This window comes from Xiphophorus maculatus, chromosome 4 (genome assembly GCF_002775205.1).
Source record: "Xiphophorus maculatus strain JP 163 A chromosome 4, X_maculatus-5.0-male, whole genome shotgun sequence".
Taxonomy (NCBI): Eukaryota; Metazoa; Chordata; class Actinopteri; order Cyprinodontiformes; family Poeciliidae; genus Xiphophorus; species Xiphophorus maculatus.
In genome coordinates, this window is record NC_036446.1 from 14,560,915 (window position 1) to 14,584,292 (window position 23,378).

At 37.2% G+C, this 23,378-nt stretch overlaps 1 protein-coding gene across 4 annotated transcripts; it reads left to right on the forward strand.

Annotated features, from left to right (window-relative positions):
* Positions 1–1,836: 1,836 nt before the first annotated feature.
* LOC102227440 (liprin-beta-2-like) lies at positions 1,837–22,076 on the forward strand. Of its 4 annotated transcripts, XM_023332607.1 has the most exons (22): positions 1,837–2,853; positions 4,725–4,811; positions 6,641–6,754; positions 8,341–8,472; positions 11,529–11,816; positions 12,115–12,207; positions 13,370–13,481; positions 14,031–14,092; positions 14,750–14,828; positions 14,917–15,041; positions 15,145–15,203; positions 15,291–15,351; positions 16,035–16,170; positions 16,983–17,118; positions 17,452–17,577; positions 17,672–17,822; positions 17,968–18,079; positions 18,327–18,415; positions 18,538–18,660; positions 18,978–19,103; positions 21,005–21,193; positions 21,291–22,076. In XM_023332607.1, the coding sequence occupies exons 1-22, from the start codon at positions 2,806–2,808 to the stop codon at positions 21,513–21,515; spliced, it is 2,673 nt and encodes an 890-aa protein (XP_023188375.1). In that variant the 5' UTR covers positions 1,837–2,805; the 3' UTR covers positions 21,516–22,076. The 4 variants fall into 4 exon arrangements, with proteins under 4 accessions (XP_023188375.1, XP_023188376.1, XP_023188377.1 ...); XM_023332608.1 differs by lacking the exon at positions 11,529–11,816 and having other exon boundaries at positions 1,838–2,853; XM_023332609.1 differs by lacking the exons at positions 1,837–2,853; positions 4,725–4,811; positions 6,641–6,754 and adding an exon at positions 7,265–7,495.
* The last annotated feature ends 1,302 nt before the right edge of the window (positions 22,077–23,378 follow it).

The following is a 23,378-nucleotide window of genomic DNA, read 5'->3' on the forward strand; positions in this document are numbered from 1 at the left end:
AGAGGGAATCCAAGTGAAAGGGGGGAAGCCCAGATTCTGCGGCAATCTAAAGATTATCTGAGCAGAATTGCACAGGAAGGCAATGGCCAGGCTAGCTCAAGCAGTTTTGGGAAATAAACTTTTTGCTGGATGTTTTACAAACTGCTTTATTATTATTAAAACTATAAATATGACTATATCACATGAAATCTCATTAGTTTAAAAAAGAAAGAAAAAGAAATTCATATAGTCCAGTGAGTTTATTTTTTGTTGTGAATTGGCACTATATAAATAAACTAAACTAAACCGAATTGAAACGCTCTAAATTTGAGCTTGCGCCTCATTTGGACGACAAGCCTGACAATTTGTGACACTCTGGTCACAAAATAAGAGGACAGTTTAAACCCAAAAGCCACACTCTGGAGGTTATTTACTTTCAGAGTCACAAAAATGTCAGGATAGCTGTTAGAGCTTTGCTGTGCACTTGAACACACTCTGCAGTCCTGCCCTTCAGAAGAACATCTTTTCCATCATCCTATCAACTTCCACTCTGCTTTACACATGTGAAGGAGTATCTATCTGTCCTGCTTTAAGAGTTTTCATGGAGACACATGCCAGCCACATGTTAAAAGCTGCCTTGGAGCAAATGGACGACATTATAGCTGGTAAGAGTCTCTGTTTCATCATCAAAGTCTCAAGAGACTGCCCAGTTTTTAATGTTAGGCTTTCATAAGACCACCAGCAGCCAACAGATTTTGCTTATGACCACTTTACATGTGTATTTAATGACAAATTACCATGGTAAGGAAGGATTGTTTTATGTTTCCTGCTCATTCACACTGTATATAATTGACCTTGTTTCACTCAGTAATTTAACTCGAGCTTCTGTTGTTTCTTGTACAATTCTCACAGAACAACGTGAGCTTTAACATACTTCTAACATTTTACGTCTATTCTTTTCTAACATTGGTGATACATTTTGCTTACGGCTCATGCTGCAACAACAGCAGTGTTGTAGCATGGAGTCATGACTCCGAGATCTACAATCAGAGGTGACAACCTAGTCATTATCACATTTAGAGACAACTTAAAGGACAGGAAAAAAGCTAATAATTAAACAAAGCAACCAATAATTTTACCATCAAATACCTAAACGTTAACATTTATTGTTTCTCCAGATTCTCATTTCATGTAATGATTATGTTACTCTACCTTTTGCTTTAGCTTGAAAAGGCACTACATGAAAAGTACTTTTTTTTCCTAATTTGTGGATTTGAAAAGCCACAACTAAAGTTTGATACTATTTACATTCTACACGCAGCAGCGGGTCATTATTCTGCCCACAAGGGGGCATAACTGAAAATCCTTTTCCTCTCCCTGCAAGTCATTCTTTTTTGTTTCTAGTCAACTCAGAACTGCTGCAAAAATGCATAAAGGTTGAAATAACCACAATATTTGAGGTAAATGCAAATTCCTATATTTGTGGATTTCCTCTGTTTCATTCTCTAGGCAAAATGTATGAAGGTGTTTTCAGTCCTCCGATGCAGCCGTGTGACCAAGGTTACAAATCTTCAGATGTTGACCCAGAGTTGCCCCTCCCCACGCCCAGGGACCCTGCTTTTGTGGCACTTGAGCTGATGGAGGTCCTCAGGGCTGTGCTGGAGGGCCAGAGGAGTGAGGAAAAGCAGGGTGCTCTCAGTAAACAAATGTCTACAGACACAGCAAATGTTATATTAAAATGGCTGCAAAGAGATGAGGTAAGTAAGTTTTCACTTATAGTGGCAATTTTTGCACACATTAAGCAAATATAATAGAACTGTGAAAAATGGGCATGCAGATATCCACAGAACTTTGTCTTCTAATGTTGAAAGGTTTGGTCATTGAATTTAGAGGTTTTGCTGGGGCCTGGCAAGAATTACTTCTAGGATCAGATTTTTTTTTATTTTTTGCTTCACTGTTGGTCTGTGATCCTGTTTAGCAACATCTGGGGGACTGTTTTCTGGCCTGCTAAGAAGTGAACCTGTAGGAGGATATAGTGAATGGGACTAAACCAAATTGTAATGAGATCCAGAGCTTCTGTTTGGAGTGCAAGTCGTTTTATTTCCCTTTAACATTTTATCTCTTATGCTTTTCGTCTTTTCCTTTCAGAAAGAGTGTTTTAATTGGTTCACATAAGACACCTAAAGTATTTGCGCTTGTTTAGATGTGATATTGTAAATATAATGCTCACTTCCACTCTTCTCCTCTGCCTCCTCCCCTTCTGTAAAGCCTTTACTGACTTCTTGCCCCTCACCACATCTGAGAAGCATATGGTGGAAAAAAAGTTTCCTCTCCTATATTCCCCATTTAGAAAGCCCCACAGAACTTAGGTTGCTTGAGGGGTGCTGCAAGAACAAACTTAGGCGAGACAAGAACAACAAGAAGAGAAAAGGGAAAGGTTTAGGACAGAAATAGTTGAGAAAATCATTAATCACATGGAGCTCAAATGCAAAAATATGCAGCAAGAAAGAAAAAAAGGGCAGTTGAAAGTAGATAGAAAAAAATAAAAGAGGGCGTGGGGGATGGGGGGCAGGAGGTAACATAAAGCCAACTGGCATAGTTTGACTTATTCAGTTCAGCTCTAAAAGTCTGAGGCAGTCTGGGCTCCAAACCACACAGACCTAGATCCTTCCTGCATGCTCCTTGCAGCACTGGGTTGTAGTAAAAGAAGGAGAGCATGCAGTGCAGTTAAAAGCCATTGTTTTGATTATGTGTTGGTGCTTCATAGCATATATTCAGTTCTGTTAGACATCAAATGTAAGATCTCAACTACAATGGGTCTGCAGAATGGAGAATCATATTGATTTCTACAAACATTTCACTTGGCTCAGAAAGGTAAGACATTAACTACTTTTATGTCTACTCTTCATACCTTCGTTCAACATAGTTATGCAACTCTTTCCTACAATTTTTGTTTAAGCTTTTTGTTTTTGCTTTTTAGTTGTATCTTTACAGTTCCCACAGTCAGTATTTCAGTGGAAGACTCTCTTCTTTCAAACATGAAGTGTTGCTTCATAATAACAGTTTTGCGTTGTCATAACTTTTGAAGAAAATTTCTCTTGTTGCTTGACATCCCAAGCTTTCTATCTTAAGGTAGTTGTCTTGTTTATTTTTCAGAATTTTTAAGTTGTTTGAACTGAATTAAAGGAGGATAGTACAATGTGTGAGATAATTCACCTTAATCTATAAAGTATCTTTTAATAAATATCTGCCATTTGGTTATGTATGAGACCATTTCTATTGGTTTCTACTAGGTTTTAATATTCAGTGCTAATTCGATTAATAGAAAATGAGCTCTGAATAGAAAGCTCCATCTGTACGAGTGGTTGTGTCCTTTGACTAGACACTTGACCCTCCTTGCCTAATGATGGTGGTGCCCTGTGGCACCTGTACATGGCAGCCTCTTTTATGTGCACAGGGCAGCTTTGGCTACTATGTAGCTTGCCACCATCATTGTGTAAATGTTGTTCAGTGATGTTCATAGCTGTACAATGAACTCGTCCAGAGTCATATGGAAATCTTTTGAGAATGACCCTGATTAGTTGGCATTTGGCAACACACTTGCTTACTGCAACATTACCAACCAATTAACCAAATCAGCTTGTGTTTACAAAAGATTATCTTACCCACCTCATGCACACAGTGAAAAAATAAACTTGACCCCTATTATTTTCCCTCAAGTACACTGTTTTTTTTTTTGCAGTTTATTGTCAGATACTAGTTAAGTGATTTCTTAATTATAAAAGTTCTAAAGATCTATCAATATCCAGTAGCATGATTTGAAATTGTAATTTGAAAACTTAATTTTGTATTTACTCATGTATTTTTATCTCGCACTAAAATATAGTTCATGATTTGAAACATTAAAGTGGGCAAAAACAAATGTGTACAGGTGCAAATATTCCCAGAGTAATTCAATAATGTACATTTCACATATATAAAGAAAATAAGTAGGAGAAATAAAATAGGAGGAAAAATAGGATTGAGAACACTGGTGCTCAAAAGTGAAATTGATGTTTCTGATGAGACATGCAAGTTGCAAATGTAAGAAGTATGAACCTTCAAGGCTCAGTTCACCTTCTTTTATGGGCCACAAAAGATTCAGATTTAGATTCAATATTTAGTTATGAATACTTTTCTAACTGGATTCACTGCATGGTCATAAGTTGAAAAGTTTTGAAATTGTAGCTGCTTTTACTATAAAGCTAATAGTCTATTTAAACATTAATTTTGGAATGTCAGACTTTTGCATATTTGAAAAGGTATGTTGCAATTCTTCGCAGCACAAACCACAAAAGCTTAACAATTAATTCTGAAATACAATGTTTTCTTCTAGAAGTTCTGAAGTTCAGTTCAATTCAATCTTTTTTTTATTATTCAAATGATAATTAGGAAATATGGGTTCTATTCCTATGCTTTGCACTTCAATGACTGTGAAATACACTGAGTACACAGGCAACACTGACCTAATACAAAACTCCCCTCTAAACTATGTAACTGGCATAAAATGTGGAACACGACTTTTAATGCTGGATTAGGATTTGTAAACCTCTTACAATCTCCACAGAGTTGTGGCACTGTAAGAGGTTTAAGATTTCAGTGCTTAAAGGCTGTAAATAATAATAAAAACGAAACGCTAATTTCCACCGAGAAACTGTTCTATTTTGTGAGTATTCAAAGATTGATCAATTATTTCTGTTCAACAGGCAAACCTCACCTTAAACAACAGCAGTGAGTCCTATCAAGATAGGTTATCACGTCTGGAGGGAGACAAAGAGTCACTAATTCTGCAGGTATGACACTCTTGCATTGGTCTTGGAAAATACGAAAAGGACAACTAAGATTGTTTAGAAATATTAGAATGTTTCCAACACTGATTTTTTTTCCTGGGCATCTGAATATAGAGTGAATTACCTGGGAATTGATTCTAACCTTTGGTTGTATCTCAATACCGAGACAAGGTAGAGATGGGAAAAAGAGGGTGAAAGAACAAAGATGTATGGCAGCATTGTGTTGTAAATGTTGCACAAGCTTCTGCTTCAATGCCCAGGTGAAGCAACAGTAACAAAGTGGGTTTGGTGCTATTATGACACCACAATCTCTTGTTTTGACTGATGTGTTTTTCTTATACCTGTAGGTGTGTGTAGCACTCCGGGCGGCTGAGCAAGTGCTTTGTAGACAGGCTTAGGCTCGCACCATTATGTGACCTGTTGCATGTAGGCGTGTTTGTGTGTCAGAGTAAGTTTATAGCAGGTGCCTTTTATCATTCATTAGGCCTCAGAGAAAGAAAATAAATTCTTTAGAAATGTTTGCTTCAACAGTTGGTGTTCTGTTGACGCAAAGCTGAGCTATTTAAAATAAGTTTTAGCCTCTCAGCATCAAAACTCAACATCACAAGTACACTAGCACCTGATTATGTGCCCATATGTGGGGTAGATTCTGTGCACTTGTATATAGATTTAGCACAAACAGTAAGATCATTTGTTTCTGGTTAATTCTTTCTTTCTTGTAAAAGCATGTTCAGTTTTTTCCTTAAACAGCTCCACATTTGCTTGAAAACTCATTTGTGGGTTGAGTAGCAGAGTTGAGTAATTGCTTCTTACCAATGAAGTACTTGCCAAATACTAATAAAAAAAGAAGGCTCGCCATCTTTTGATTTATCCACAATTAGAAACTGAACTTCAGGGAACTGTTCATGTCAGAGTGATCAACACAAACATGTGATAACAGTTTGTTGAAGAAGGCCATCCCACAGCAATTTGTGTTCAAGTTGTTGTGCAGCAAAAAGAGGAGCTGCAAAGCTATGTCGGTTGTGTACATTTCTTTTGCTTACTATTGACGCCTCTACTTGTTAAATAAAAAAGGTTGTGTAACAGCCAATATTTCTCGTTTCTTTAAACTTCTATCATATACAATCCAATAAATTATGCCATTTGGTTCATATCCCTTCTCATAATCTGAGATCATCTGGTCAGAAATCAGTGCTGCGGACTAAGTTTTAAGACCAATGAATTAGACAGAATTTTCTATTCTGATCTATTCTAAGTTGTGCAATAAATGACATTTTTCTTTGCATGACTGTGAGTTAGTTAAATCTTTTAAGCATCAAACATATTTTTCTTTGCCACCTTTCAATTAGTTAAGGCTTTATCCTGTCCCCTGTTTTCTAAGATATACTGTATGTGCTTATATATATTTTTGCTTTTGATTGTTCCCGTCTTCCACAGTGTTTGCCTTCCTCTGTTTAGCATGTTGTGACTTCTACATGACAAACTGGTTTATAAATTAATTGTACTTAGACAAAAGGAGAGTCATTCAGAGTAAGCTCTTAGTATTGGGAGTAGGCTTTCACTGGCAAAACATACTGAATGATGCTGCTCAACTACAGGTTTCATAAAATATACTGAAATTGTCTTACTTTTAGTGCCAAGTATATTTACCTTTATGTGTTGCTGAGATTTCTGTAATTGCTTCTTTATTTAGAATCACAGACATTTCCTAATGGAACTTTTTCTATCATATCTCATATATGTGAACATTTTAAGAACGTTACCATCAGTTTATTTTGAGAACCTATTTATCATGTTCTAAATCATCTTTTGACATACAAAACCCTTCATAGGTGAGTGTGCTGACAGACCAGGTGGAGGCTCAAGGGGTGAAGATCCATGATTTGGAAAGTTCTTTGGTGGAGCATCAACACAAACTCAACAGTACAGAAGAGATGCTACAGCAGGTAGTTGCCTCTACTAGACTTTGAACTATGTGCTGTGTTCAGACAATATTAGCACAAAACAATTTGTGTGAATCAGAACCAAAGTCTGGAAAGCCTCATAATGACTGCAACAGTAATTCAATTAACTTGGTGTTCCCATAAAAATATACAGGGTACTAAGACGGTTAATCTCTTATAAAACGTGACATTTCTGCACTTTGACGTGTTTTTCATAAGCTGCAACCAGGAAGAACTTCCTCTTCAGAAATTCATTTCTTGGATTCTGGAAAAGATAGCTTTGAATTACTTTGGCAAAAAAAATTTTATGACACTCAAACATTTTCCCAAACAGTTTCTCACTCTGGGTTCCTGTCTGGTTTATGCAAGGCCAAACTAGTCTGTCTGGGCAGGAGATTAACTGCATAGCAAGCCACTCCCCTAACTGGTAATAACCATGACTGCTCACATGCAGGCTTCTGGAGAGAAAGAGAGACAGGAAGGAAAAACAGAGGGAGGGAGAAGAGAACAAACGAGGAGGAGAGAAACAGCTGTTAAAAAGGTGGAGAGATGGGAGGGAAAAAGATCGAAGTGGTGCTCCTGTAGGAGCTGGATGTGCTTTGCTGGCACTCGGCTCTTTTGCTTTAGATTTGAGATAGTTTGTTAGAGTCCACTGGATGAACGGGATATGTGAAACCTTGTCCAACTTGAACTCCTACACATTGTTTGCATGAAGGAAATACTGACAGACACTGGATAAACCAGGTATTAACTTTCCTTCTTATGTTGCAACTCTTGTAAAATCTTTGTTGAAGGCCGGAGTGAAAAAATCTATATAGGTCAAAAACGTATTTAAAACTGTGTCTTTTTCTTCTAAGACTTATTTAGCAAGCTTGCACATTATGAAACGGGCAGCCAGTTTCTTGGAGATGTGGTCATTATGAGGCTTTGGACCTGAGCCCTAAATCTCTTCCTGGTGACAGAATTAAAATACTTTCCATGTGCTGTGTAGAAGAAGTTCAGATCCTTTCAAAAATCCTACACTTTAAATGTTTACTGGGGCTACTGTCACTGTTTTCTGCTCTTTTCTGGATGTTTAGCACCTGCTTGACATTAGCCAAGTAAGAAGTACATCTACCCTTAAGTTCTGGTTTAACTCTGATGACTAACAGCCTTTGAGGAAAGATATCACAGAGCTATTAAACTGTAATCTCCCACAGCATTGGGTTTGACAGGAGGTCATTTTTATACAGAGGACAGGGAAATGCACCTGTCAAAGTTATTTTGATATTCTGTCAATGAATGTTTTGCATGCTTTTTCTTGGTCTCACCCCCTCCCTTCTCTCTGCTATGTACTTTGAGAGAGCTGCGAAATACACATTATAAATAGTGGTCATGGGTTGTGTATATTTAGCCACCCAAACAGCTTCAGAAACCAGTGTGGTTTGTGTGGAGGAACAGTCATTACAGAGCTGGTAACTTGTTGTGCCTCACACTTCATGTTGTGTTTGTAGAGCAAGTGCTTTAAATCGTTTAAAATTGGGGGTTTAATGCATAGGGTTGCGTCTGCCTGTGTTTTTCACACTCTTGCTGTATGTCGTTGATGACAGGAACTCGTGCATAGGACGTCACTGGAGAAACAGAAGCTGAATCTTATGGGGGAGGTCTCTTATCTGAAACTGAAGCTGGCAGACATGGAGGGAACGCAGGTTCATGGGGCAGAGAGGCAGCACAAAGCTGAGGTGAGACTTCTCACTGGGTCAGGAACACCTCAGGTACATTATATAGATAATTTTGGGTTTATTATATTGTCTTAAACTCAGTGTCTGTCAGTTAAAAAACCGGTGTGCAGAGAACAATCACTTAATTCACAGTTGCTTTGTCATAGTTTCCAAAGTGAACAATTACCTGATTTTTGACACCATAAAAGTCTTGTTTCCAAATCACCTTTTATAGTTTGATTTAGTGAAGATACCGGAAATTTAAGAGGAAATTTAAACATAACTCTGGCAGTAATGACAAGGGTAAATATAATAATCCACTTTTTGAATGTTGACTTTAAGGAAGCCCATAAACCCTTATAGGATCTGTGGAAACAAATCATTCACCCAAATACTGACTTCATTGTACCTGGGGGAAAAAAAAGTAAATGGAACTTAAAACATTTTTTCTTGGGATATCCAGATCATTTATTTGCTTAAGACTGGCGTGTTAGATTACCAACAGACTTCCTGGGCATTTAGAGACCACATAAATTATAGAAACGGAAATCAGAACTTTTACCAGACAGGATACTGTAAGGTATGTAATTACTGTCCAAACACTGCTCAAAGGAGCTTTTTGTTCTCAGTTTAAAGGAGTTCAAACCCAAGGGAGCTGTCATGATGACCAAATACGTGAGCCCTTAGTTATTGAAAGAAATTCTCAGTTTAAAAAAATATTTTTCATAAAATTTTCTTGGAATCATCTGAATACAGTTAATATTTCTGGAGGTTTGCATTTGTAGGTCCAAAACATCACACCCATTCAATTTTTAACACCTGCTTTGACTAAAGGAGATCAAAGAAACTGCTTTTATCACTACAGTCGTCCCCCGCGTGCTGCCTTTGTTATCTAAACATTATGTCCTCACATATGCATGTTTGCATGTACACACATAGACACGCGCAGGGCACTTGGTCCTGGAGCCAACAAGCTTATGGTTAAAATTAGCCATGGAGGCCTTCCATATCATTTGTCATATCCGTTGTACTGAACCCCAAGTAAGACTTCCTCTGTACACTGTCCAGGCATAGCATGTGTGCTGTTTAAACACTGTCTGGGGGAACATGGGTAGAAATCACCTTGAAAATGTATTAATGTCTGTTAATATGAAAAACATGGAACTTTTTTGTTCCATGTTTGTAAAAACTACATAAAATATATTTTGGACAAACCAGTGTTGGCTCAGTAAGAGTAACGGTACCAGTAGGTGTCCCTTTAAATACTAATTTCAAATAGGGCTGAAACGATTCCTCGAATGATTTGAGTACCTCGATTATTAAAATTCTTCGAGGAAAATTTACCTGCCTCGAAGCTTCGTTAATTTATGTTTTATTATTTAGTGCACCGTGTTCCTGCCGAGACATTATTTGCATTGATCGTAGCTCTGACTTCCGCCTCTGAGTTGTTGACGAATGGTAAGTGTTAGCAGCATAACGTCCAATTTTCAAGTTCGGCCCGTGGGGATTTTATTGATTGATGATAATGCCCGAGTTTTCATCATTTTTGGGGGACCAATAAGCATCCTTAAAATGACTGGCGCAATGCCTGGAGTACGGCAGCCTTTTTCCTCCGGGAGCTGCTGGTTCAGAGCAAATGGCGGGAAGAGTGCTACAGGAGTATTTATACAGGTAAGCGGATAGACTTAACACGGCGGCTTGAGTAGTTGATGCTTACAGTGTAAGTGTAACTTTATGGACTAACCGCACAATAAATTTCATATCATCCCAGTCTCAACAAACGGGTGGCGGAAATCATTGTGGCAGTACATGGCTGGTAGATGAGTTTCTGAGTGTGACTAATGAAGGTGCCGTAAATATCCTGTATTGTTCCTCCCCGTTCTTACTTTCGTCCCTGGTCTACCGGTCCCTGGACTTACGTTCGTCTGTCCCCTGGTTTATTTCCTCACCGATAGTAACACCGGTTAAACCAAATTTATCAATATTTTGTTTATCAATTTTTTATCCCATTAATTGATTAACCATAATAATAATGTATAGATTATTCGATCACTAAAATATTAGTTTACAACAGCCCTAATTTCAAATGTAGCCATATGAAGATACATTCATTACCAGAAACCTGGAATTCAGTGATTTTATAGATAATATAAAACAATGAAATGAAATAAAAAAATACTTCACATAAACACAGAACATGAAATACACACTCCTGTTAATAAGTTAGCCTTTGAGGTACTAAAATAAATTAAGAACTTGTCTACTTTTAAAGTAATATATATTCTGTATTTTTGGTAAAGAACAATACTGTATATCACTAAATGAAGACCACACCTCCTGTGAAAGGCGGTTAGGTAATGGTGGTGCAAATAATGAATGATGGAGATACTTTTCTTCTAATGTAGTTTAAGTCTTCTTAAAGTGGATGAGTTCTTAATACCAGTCAGTTTTAACCCAAAACATAGAGCATATCAGCAGTTTTTTTTTCCTTTTCTTTTTTCAAAATTGTTCAGGTTGAATATGAGGTCAGAACTAAATCTGTCTGGAAAATGTTTGTGGATCATCTGATTGTCAAAATCAGTCTGACTTCTTACAGATTTTAGGAACTGTGAACAACCACAGTTTTATCCACAGCCCCACAAATCTGTCAGATGTCCTGAAAGATTTAGATGATTTTGGCAAGACAGAGTAGGCAAGCAGTGCCAAGTCATATGGGACATGCACAGACTTCAACTAACAAAGACAGACTACTGAAATAAAATTAAAGAGGTGGTTTAATAGAATTTTGTGCACATATATGCAAAAAAGGTGATGCATGCCTTTTTCTCAGTTTTTCATACTAACAGATTTATTTATTTTTCAGTTGGTTTGCACAGCATACATATCAGATACATGCTGGAAAGGTTTCTAAATTATTTATTTTGTTTTTGTTTTATATTTTTGTCTTATCATAAATACCTGGCATTTAACATGGGTGTAGACTTTTTAAACCCACAATATGCACAAATCCTGCATATAGTTTCTTTCTCTCTCTCTAAACATGTTCTTCTCAATGTTTTTCTTCCCCACTCTGTCAGACTGTAGTGAATTTCATTAGTGAACTGCAGGAGCAGATGTGTCAATTTCAGAAGGAGATCAATAGCAAGATCCAGGAGAAAAAGGCCTTGGAGATTTCGGCTGACAGCAGATTTCCAGTGGTGGGCCCCACTGAGTCCCCTGAGGGCCGAGGCAAAAACTTCACGGTGTCCTGTGGTGGACCCTCGGGGTGTATGCAGAAGCTAGAGGAGACTCCAGACATACCTTTGGGGAACCTGGGAGAGGGTAGCTCAGAGGCAGAGCAGCTGTGCCACTGCGGAGGAGAAAGAGTAGGCATAGTTCACCTGCATGGCTTCCAATGTTGTGCACAGCATGGGTTGTCTTACTTTATTGTGTTGAGCATCAGATGGAATTGAAACATTCACCTACTGCAATTAACCTATATTAAGCAGTGCTAAATATAGCTGAACAAACACAACAAATACATTTTGGATTATGGAATAATGTGACATATTAAAAATTGTCAGTCATTAAAGATTGTGTGCTGTATGAAATTATTAGAGTAAGCGTCTTTATGAAAGTAACTGGATTGTAAGCCTGCTAAGTTTTCCAAATGTTCCTGTTTAGGTTTTGCTAAAAGAGCTCAGGATTCTCAAGGACAAAGTAGAGTATCTGGAGGACCAGAAGTTACAATATGAAAAGAAGCTCAAGGCAACCAAGGTAAAATATCTCTGTGTTGACATTGCGTTGCACCATAAGTGCCCAAATTCCACTGTTAATTGTCCACTCAACTTTCCTGAATGCAGTCCAGTTTGATGTTTCAGCCAGCTAAGTGAGTCATTCTCTTGTGCATGTGTTCCCTCTTTTTTAGGCAGTTATGGGTATGGCATATTTTTCATTCAATATAAATAGAATTAATAACAGCTTAGTCTATTTAAGTACTGTCTTTATGTTTTCTTATATGGCTTTATTATAGACATTCTTCTGCATTGTTTCTCTTCAGTTAGAAAAACAAGTGCATAGCTTTTAAAATATAGTACATAAAAAAATACAAAGGAAACAGTCACCTATAGTGATAAGAACCTGTAGAGTTCAGAAACCATCTTTTGCAAATTAACATCTACTTAACATCTACTGTGACAGTGGTCTAGATGTGTCATTTTTATAGATTTTGCTGCATTCTGTCTGGGTTTTTGGGAACTGGGGACCACATTTGTTGTCGCTTTGATGTCATCAGACAGACTGCCCACAAGAATTTTGTTAAAGAGCAGTATGCCACGATTACTATGCTGTTGAGAAGTAGATAGAGCACAGGGTTTGAAACTACGTGAAAGATTTAAAAAAACTGACTGAAGCTAGAGTTTACTTTGCATAAACAGCTGGAAGGAAGTTCAAACACTCAATCTTATAGAAATTGTCTCCTTAGATTTAGGTTGTATGAATTCTGTTAGACTTTTTGTGTTAAGACATAACTTTTAATTATCCAACTGCATTACAAAACTGATTACTCGCCAGTGTAATAGCCATACCTTGTGACTTAAATTATCATACTTGTCACATTTAACTTTATTCCAAAGATGGTGACACAGTTCAGCCTGAACAAATCTTTTTCATCTGTGTCCTCCTTATGTAACTTCCTTTAAAACAAACTAAACTGTGGAGAGTGGTGGTTCAAAAATTTGGTGCTTTAGAACTCAGAGAAAATAACTTCTCCATTTTTTGTTTGGGGTGTTTCATACATAGCAACTTTTGAGGAGATTTGAAATGCATACATGTGTCTAGTCTTTATTGAGTGTAAGCTTTTGTATGTGAACCTTTTGTAAACAGTGAATAGACCTATGTTTTCTTTCTGTTAAAATTCTTCCTTGTGTGTCACCCTCAGGCAGAGATCAGCAACCTTCAGCAACTTCTCCTCACAAAGAATGCAGAAATTGAGAGCTTGCACACTCAGTTGCTGGCTAGACCTCCTCTGACAACAGAGATCTCAGAGAGAGGTAAGCAAACAATTTGTGCAACTTCAATCCTTCAACAACCTGCCAGTGAAATGCTACAAATACATACGTATAATTAGATGAAGACAATTATCGACTGTCCTTTTGCATTCAGTAACAGCTATGGAAACATTTTGGCTTGACCATATATAAATTGTGTTTTTGGGGGTTGTGTGCCTATCTCTCAGATGAGATGTACAGGAAAAGACTAAGCACCAAATGTAAGCTTATGGAGCACTCAATAAAATCTCTTGGGACTTGTCTACTACTAGCTGTAGATTGACTGCTTTTTCTCTAGGGTGTTTTTTCTTAATTATCTTTTTTTATTTCCTTTTGCTTTAAAAGACTGCTTTGAAAATCATCAAAAGTTTGCTTACATTACTACTTTAGTCTTTATGTGTTTCTAAAGAAACACCATCCTTTTTGTCAAAAATTGTCTGCTTCTGAGATCTTGACTCATAGTTATTATCGTTTACTAGAAATGCTGATGTAGTCCTTAATAAACGGGAGCCAAAATAGATTAATAAACTATGTAACTTTTTTGTGACTTAGATCAAGAACTCCAAAGGCTTCGCAGTGGAATGAAATCACTGGTTGCTACCAATGAAGAAAAGGTAAGCTGTAAAAAAAAATTAAATCAACTTTTTAAAATTATTTTATTGTGGAAAAACATTTCATTACACCCTAACTTATTCAACTGCTCTGTATGTGGGAACACAGTCATTTTTAAGGAAAGTATCAGCTATTAGGTCCTGTTATTTCCTAGAGGTGCCACCCTCTGACCATTTACGTTTTGCACAGAGGATCTTTTGTGTTCTTTCGCCCAGAGTATTTTGCACTTTAAGCACTTGCAGACAGACTTGCGTGTAGCACACTAGTGAGGACCTGCACACACACACGCACACCCCCACATCCTGAAACGAGCCTTTTCAGACTAGCCACAATTAAGCAGGCTTTGCTCTGCCAAGTTTAATTTTGGAGTGAGCTGCATTAAGATAACTATGGCAAAACCAGGCATGGGCACCACTTCAAAACAAACACACTCCCTGCAGCTGTTTGCTGCAAAATACAGTTTCCAGTGAGGTCTAGGTTTGTTCCCTCCCTGTCCTTTACTTTGATGTAAAGGCCATATGGTGGAAGGGTAATGTCTGTGGGCGTATCAGCCACCAGCCGAGTAAAACCAGCAGCGGGTGGTCATGCTTCTTAACTTTTAATGAATATCCTAATAGGGTTATGTTGACTTTAAAGCTCCACTGCTGTGTTTTCTGCAGGACAGACAGATTGAAGAGCTCACTCTGCTCCTGAATCAGTGCAGACAGTTCAGAGATGTAACTCTCATCTCAAGACAAGGTATTGGGATTATTTACCCTTCTATATGAGTGACTGAATTTCTACCCTTTTAATGTATAATGTATAATCTTTCCATAACTTGTTGCAGCTCCATCTGCTGTCAGTTCATTGTCAAATGGTCGGACTGCTTCAAGTAGCAGTGAGGAAGGAGACCAGATCCTGACCAAGACTGTTGACTCTACTAGTACAAAATCTGATGATGTGAAGTCTGAGGTTGGTTTAAATAAATCTAGCTGGTTTTAAAGTTAGCGTAAAAAATACAAATCGAAACGGTCCATGCAAATTCTGTGTATTGTAATTTTTTGACCCACAACAGGTTTCAACAAATAGTTCGTCTTCTCAGCAAGCATCAATCCAGACAGATTGCGATTCCAGGTAGTAAAATACTTTTTTATCATAATGAATTTCGCATCTCTTATTGGAATATTTCTGAGTGTGTTTTGTCTTTTTTGTTTTTTACAGAACGGAGCTACAGATTTTATCAAGTAGCTTGAATGACATAACAAACAGACATTCACCCAAGGTATTTATAGTGTTAGTGAGGTATTTACCATCCCTTATTTTATTCAACAGACATGCACATTTGATTCAAAGGTAGCAAGTGCCTCCTGTTGGTCTCATTATGAATATTTAGGGTTTTTGAATATTTATTTTGTTGCATGCACATGGTTGAAAATTACTAAGATACTGGCCCAAACTTGGAGATATAGCAATTATGTTTAGTGTCGTCTACTTGACTGTGTTCTGTACATTGTCATCACTGATTTCAAATTCTTTAGAAGTGTTTTCAAATCTCTTACCAGACTTAAGAGCTGTTGCAGTGGTCCTCGTGAAAGGACCACTGCAACAGCCTCTGTCCTCGTGAAAGCCTCAGACAGAGGCTGACACGAGCCTTTCTAATATTCATTCTCACTTTACAAGTCAGGAACACACCAAACTAAATGTCTGAGATTTAAATAGTCAATTGCTTTCAAAATCCTGATTAATCCTGATGTTATATTCATGAGTTGAGTGGTGATAGATGTGCGAGTGTGTTATTCCTGAGACATTTTACAAGAAAAAATAGCCTCATCTCCAAATTTTAGAAAAATACACTTTTTTCACATGGCCGTAATTGTATTAAATGATCTGAGCTCATTGAATTGCATAAGAATTATTAAGAATTTTCTCCCTTTTTATGTATATATCTTTTAAATTTGTAAATAGTTTCTCCGTGGTGGTCTGGGTGATGATAGAAGTCGGACTTTGCCCATGAATTCTACTCTCCTGGAACAAAATGAGACTGATGATACAGATATTCAGAGACATAAAAATCCAGTTGAAGATGGAGACTCATGCCAAAGTAAGTTCACACAATAAATTTTATACCGTCATTCATGATATTGTAGGTTGAACAGTGTAAAATGCTTTGGCATCATGTATTTCAGAGGCCTAGAGATTCCCATGAGAGCAGACAGGATTAAATTTTTTTAGCTACACCACTCTCTTCTGACCAGAAGACCACTGAACTCTTGATCACAGCTAATTGCAGACCTCCTGTCAGAGCAGATGGCTCATGGGATAGGGTTACTTACCCAGCCCAACCTCTCCCTTTCTTGAACCAACCACATTCAGCCCAGCTCCACCCTTCCTTGATGTGACTGACCAGTTTAAATCCAGGCACACCCTGTTATCTCTTTGAACCTTTGGCACAGACAACAGACTTTATCATAAAGATATCACCATGTAAATTATCCTAAAACTTTTACATTGATGCATTTACACAGTGATCTGTAACCAGTATTTATCAACTCAGCAAAGCATTGTGAACAGTCAGGGAACCACACATTTTTCGCATGAATTAAACATGTTAAAAAAATATCTGGCTCCATACTCACTCATCATTATCAAGATATTTTCTGTTGCGTTAACTACAGGGAAGCAGATATAATCTTTATTCAGATGTCATTAATCAAGAGCATGTTTTTGGCAGGAAGTTCCTGAAGCTTAGTCTGCACCCTGACGCTATTCTGAGTAAAGCGCTTTTTCAACAATACAAACATGTCTGTAAATTAAAAAAAAAAAGAATCCTTAAAATGACCAGCGCTTTTAGGAATCAAGTCTGCATACTCTTTGTTCTCAGTTACTGACTGTTGTTTTTATAACCCCCTTAAGGAAAGTTGGAGAAAGCCCATGACTGCACACCCAGTGAGAATTCCCCTGCTCATTGTGAGGCACAGCCTGGCCAGCGAGCTGTGGGATCTCCTGAATACATGAAGAACAACAGGAGCTTCAAGAGATTCTGGGGAAAGTAAGTGCAGAGACACAAAAACAAGTAAGCGATGTCCAAACAATTCGAAAAAGGCGACATTTATAATTTTATTTTTATTGCAGTTGCAGTTTTAAAACTGATGTTATGACCTAATTATTAACTGACCACTTGACATTTCTTCAGCAGATTATCTGCTGATTTAAAAATGAACAAAAAAACAGAGTGACGTACCCTGCCCTGGTAAAGCAGTACACTGTGAATTACATTTGGTTGATCCCAATACAAAGACATGCAAAGTGTCTGTCGGTATTTATTTTGAGTATCAAAACTGCAGTCATTTTAGCCTGCCAGCTTGCACTTTTGTTCACACAGGCTTCGAAGAACCCAGTCTGGCGGCTTCCAGCCTGCAGATCCAGATGCGGGTCAGTTCAGAAGAGGAGGCTTACGTGCAACAGCGGGGCCCAGACTTACCCGAACTCCTGAATCTAACCCCACACGGTAAAACACTTTGTGTTTCAACATTTTCCTACTGTACTTTCAATACCTTAATAAATTGTATATTTTGTCTCATTATTAATTTTGTTGTTGTCAGCGACCTGAATATTCCATTCAGTCAATGGACCAAGGAGCAGGTGTGTGGCTGGCTTGAGGACTACGGTCTTGGCCAATACATCAATCTCACCAGACAGTGGGTTGAAAATGGGCAGACGCTTTTGGCAGCCACACCTCAAGACTTTGAGAAGGTTTGAGAACTGCATTCCAAATGTAACACTTGTACAAAATAGATTTTATATATCTTTACACTTGTATATTGAGTCATACAGATATTGTAAAACATGTCAGAACTATTGTTTTTGTTCCCACCTTGACTTTTCTTTCTGATTTCAGGATATGGGCATGAAACATCCCCTTCACAGGAAAAAGCTGCAACTTGCTTTGAGGGCCTTTACTTCAAAGGTTGCAGAGAAATCGTCAGAGCTGGATCACATCTGGGTCACCCGTAAGCGTTAATCTGCAGGAAATGTGTCTCAAACTGTTCCAATTTTAGTTAAATCCACAATGATAAAGTAGGGTTCCTTCTGTCATAAACCAAACAATCGTACACAGTGTAATACATCATAAGAAAATGTAAATATTATCATTTGCCAAATCATGAAAATTCAACTTAACACATTTTTGCATGAAGCATGTTTTGAATGTTGTATCTTAGTGAGCATATCTATGTGAGATTTTCTGTCCCTCTGTAGGCTGGCTGGATGATATTGGATTGCCTCAGTATAAAGACCAATTCCATGAGGCCAGAGTAGATGGCCGGATGATCCAGTATCTCACAGTGGTAAGGCTTAATCAAATTAATACACAATTTTCTAATACACTTGAAGTAATAAAGCTGTTTTTGTTGTTGTATGAAAGCAAACTTTTCATCAAATTCAATGTTTTATTTTTTTGTAATTTCAGAATGACCTCTTGACTCTAAAGGTCACCAGTCAGCTTCACCATCTCAGCATTAAATGTGCCATTCATGTTCTTCATGCCAATAAGTTCAACCCAAACTGTCTTCGACGCAGGCCAGGCGAAGAGGTGGATAAACACAAAAAGAACCAAGTTGAAACTAAAAATATACTTGTGGTAGTATTACGATGACAAATATGGTCATGCCTCACCGTTATTTAAAGGCATGGATGTTATTAGTTTACTGAAATTGTAATCTCATAGTCTTCCACAGGATGGCAGCAGAGATTAAATGAGCTTAGTCTCAGCCTTTATGTTTGTTTTTAAACAATTGATTTAGCTATCCATCAGCAATGATTAAATATTTCTTATACAGTAGGATTCCAGTAGGTATTTTTTTATTTCAATGGAATATTATTTCAATGACATTTTGCTTTTATTCCCAGAAACATCCCTCTCCTTCAGAGGTGGTACAGTGGTCAAACCACTGTGTAATGGAGTGGCTAAGAGCAGTTGATCTTGCTGAGTATGCTCCTAATCTTCGGGGGAGTGGCGTTCATGGTGGCCTGATTGTAAGTACTGCTAAAAAAAAAAAAGAAAAGAAAACTGGTCTGTGTTATTTGTGGTTTTACATTAAATAAAATATTTTCATTTTTATTTCGCATATCTAACAACATCAAAAAGACTACACTTGATTTCAGAATGAAACATAATATTAGGTTAAGAGAGGGTTTAAAGAAATAAAAGATCAAAGACCTTTCCTTTTTTTATCTAAAAATGTTTTTAAAATAAGTTTAAAATTTTACATTAAGGTTCCTTTAGACAAATTAAATGCTATGGGTGATAAATCAAAGACTAAAACATATAGCTACTCACTGTTGGTGCTACAGCATTTAAATTGCATAAACCTGATTATTTATCTAGCAAATTAAGCCACTTCTTCAGTTCAGGTCACAAGTTCATCAAATCAATCAAATATGCTATTACACTGTATTGCCAAAAGTATTGAGTCACCCATCTACATTGTTGCATTCAATTGTTTCAGTCACTTCCATGGCTACAGGTGTAATATTGCAGAGTGGAACTGATTGGGAATGACAGCAACTCGGGCAAAATATTATAGGTTACATAAAGTCACAGAGACGAGGTTGCCAACTTTCTGCAATGTCACTTGCTACAGACCTATGAGCTTCATTTAGCCTTCAAGCTAGTTCAAGAACAGTGTATAGACACTTTTCATGAAATGAACTTGTTTTTGCAGCTGGATCTGAGCTTTATATCTTCCAACTAAATGCTTGGCATTAGATGTAGTGGTGTAAAGCACACTCCCACAAGACTGTCAAGGGGTGAACACTGTACATGCTTTCTGGAATTACAAATTACATCTATTTGGCAATCTAATCAACAACTGTGGATGTCAAAGTAGCCAGAAAACCTGCACCTGCCTGACTGTAACATGTAGTGCCTTCTACAGATGGGATTATGGTGTGGGGTTGTTAGTTCGGCTCTACCCATTAGCTCCAGAAAAAGGGGGGCTGGTTGTTTGGTGCAGCCCATTGGTTCCAGTGAAAAGATGCTTTTGAATAGTCTTGTGTTATTTTTGGAATTTTGGAGCTTATTCAGTACCTCCATCTATTAGTACCAATGCACAAAGCAAGGTCTTTAAGAACATCAGGTAGCAAGTTAAGCAGGTAGGAGTTCACCCTGCAATCACCGGGTCACAGGCTTGACTGGACAAAACACTTCACCAAAAATTGTGAGGTGAGGCAATATCAGTGCCTCACCTCACAATTGCTCTACTGAAAGAATGGTTGGCTATTTCCACAGCCACATTTCTAAATATTTTAAACAATTTTTCCAGGAGACTTAAAGATATTGAAGCTTTAAAGTGTGTGTGGCCAAACTAACTGAAGCCTTTGTATTAAAATATAGGATGCACTTGAGGTTCATATGTGTGTGGAGAAAAGTGGCCCTTTGAGAATATATATTCTACCTTTACATGAGTATCATAAGGCATCTGTGCCTTCATTTTTCACAGCACAAAATAAACAAGACTCATTAAAGTGTAACTAAGTAGATAAATTGTGTCATTCATAAGTTTAAATGTAAATAAACTGCATATTCATAAGTGCTATTTCCAGATGTGCTGCTGACTTTTGCGTCTTTAAAGCACACTTAGAATATGTCTCCATTTCTTAGCAGTCTTGCATTAATTTATCTGTAGAACTGGAAGATGCTCTATAACTTTTAATGTTGACAATCCAGCACATTGAGCTGACATATTTAGGAACAACACCAAACAAGCAAAAATACCTCTGGCTTTGAAGTGAAACTTTCAACTAACTGCTGGGGAAATGGCTTCAGAGGAGGAATTGTGCTATTCTAAGCCTTTTTTAGTAGTTTGTGGCTTGAGACTGTTTCATAACAAACTACACTAAATATTTTATTATCAGTCCTTTTTGTTCTTTTATAGATCTTGGAGCCTCGCTTCAGTTCTGAGACTTTGGCGCTGCTTTTAAATATTCCTCCACAGAAGACTTTGCTCCGACGTCATCTTGCTACTGCTTTTGCTGCCCTGGTTGGGCCTCAAGCCATGCAGGAGAAACGAGAGTATGGCAACGCCACAGGCCATGTCCCGCTTACTACCACTGCTAAAGTTAAAGTAAGAGTGCCGTTTGAGCACATCCATATGTAGTTATTACAGAAAAATAACAGATATAAAAATGGATTATTATATTGTACCTTTTGTGTTTTTTCAGCCAAAGAAGCTGGGCTTCACCCAATTCAGTCATCTCAGAAAGAGGAAACCCGATGAATCTGCAGACTACATTTGCCCAATTGACAGTGAGGCACTAACAGTGAACGGAGTTTCCCGGGTGCTCACTCCAGCACACAGAGGCTTTAGCTCAACTTTGGACAGACAAGCTGAAAAGTGGCAACCAGCAGCTGTAAAAGCTCACAGTAATGTGCCAGATAATAACTGAATAAACAAGAAACTCAGTTTTATCTTCCACTCATTGACTTAAAATTTGCTGAAAGATTATTATGGCTTTTCACCAGGATGTATTTCTGTTGGGATTTGCTGGATGAGTTTGGAAGACTCTATGAATACATACAAGTGTTTTATTTACCATTGTCTTTTTGATCAGATGTGAGATTGAAAATCTCAGTATCTAAGAGTTAAATGTATCTAATACGATGTGAATGGTATTACAAAGGCTGCTCCCGGCATTCCTTATGAAGATTGATTCCAAAGCTTACCCCACTGCTTTAAAACTGTTTTGTTGACCATTTTGTATCTAAATATTTCTGTATTTTTAAAAAATGTAAATTAGGATTGTATGTACAGCTTAATTATTGACATGAAGTACTTCAAGGTTGTCTTTTTATTTTTGGAATTGTTATTTTTTTCATTTCATTTAGTATATTACATCTTGAAATAAAGTTATTGTGTAAATAGTATTCTGCTGATTAGACAGTTAACCTAATTAGAACTCAAAATTGTCATTCATTAATATGCCTTAATAAATGGTAGGTTTCTAATATTTCTGAAGCTTTTAATGGCGTGTAATATTTATTTCTGTTTCAACATTAGATATAGATAGACAGACAGACAGACCGTAGTGCATGGTCACTAGAGCACTCGTGGGTTTAACAGCTAAGATACAGTGAAGAACCCTCAAGCACCCTCTGGCAGGATGTGAGCTTGGGACCTCTGAGGGAATGATGGGTGTGTGGAAGAATAACTTGCTTATGAATAAGCTGTGTAAATACTCCCACCTGGAATACAAGAGGATAAACTGCAAAAAACTAGAATTTTTAATTTAATTTTATTTATTTTCCAATTTATTTGTTTAACCCTTATAATACACCAAAATATTTGCATAGTCTGTTGTCAGTTTAAGTTATAAAACTGACAACAGACTATGTTGTACACATTAAAACATTAAAAGATGTTTTAATTTGTATGACAAATCTGAACTCTAACCAAGTTTCATTTAATCCCTGAACAAGCCAGATATAATTGTTAAAAAATGTTACATACTGGCAAGTAATCAGCAGCCATATGTCAGTTTTATTAATCCATTAGAAACTGCAGTACATATTAAAGCTGCATCTGGAAGCAAATGATCACCGGGTTGGAAAATATAGATATGCTCAGACACTGGTCTTCAGACTGTTGCTTTACCCTTTTTTGTTTATATGTATTTTCACATCTGGTGCTGTCTAACAAATGTTGGTCTCACTTGGGGACATGCTGCTGCTGCTTGGAACAACCTAAAAAAAATACTGATAAAATGTATCTAGTTTTATTTTAGTGTAGCTTTACTCTGCATTTCAAAGATAGAAATGATGGACAAAATTCTGCTTTGTGAAGAAAAACATGAGGTGGTGTCTGTTTTTCCACTAGTAGGCTTATTTTTTCTTTATCTTTCAGTTATTTTAATTGAGAACTTTACCTATTCGATGTATTTAAATAAACAGCAAATTTGTTTATCTTAGGTTTTTTTAATCCTCTTTGTGATGGTGTTTGCTGGTCTCAGCCTGTTCTAACATTTTACCTGTCAGTATTTGATCAACATGTGGGCACATCTCTGATAGTGTAAGTTGTGTTTTTTATTTATTTATTTTAAATAACTGCATTGTGAACTGTAGTTGACAAATATTAAAAATTAGCTTTGACATTATTTTAGATTTTTTTAAAACTTCTACAAGATTATAAGACTATTTTTGAAACACACACGCATATAAAAAGCAAGTAATATATTAGCTCTGCGTTTCATTAGCTCGAAAAGAAAGAGTATTCTGATAATTAAGTGCAAATGACAGTGTCATAAGTTCTTATT

Excerpts from the sequence above, each read along its gene's own strand:
- LOC102227440 (XM_023332607.1), top strand. The coding sequence starts at position 2,806 with ATGGAGAATCATATTGATTTCTACAAACATTTCACTTGGCTCAGAAAG. Across the intron at positions 2,854-4,724 it reads ATTTCACTTGGCTCAGAAAG|GCAAACCTCACCTTAAACAA; the intron begins GTAAGACATTAA and ends TCTGTTCAACAG. Across the intron at positions 15,204-15,290 it reads CAGACAGATTGCGATTCCAG|AACGGAGCTACAGATTTTAT; the intron begins GTAGTAAAATAC and ends TGTTTTTTACAG.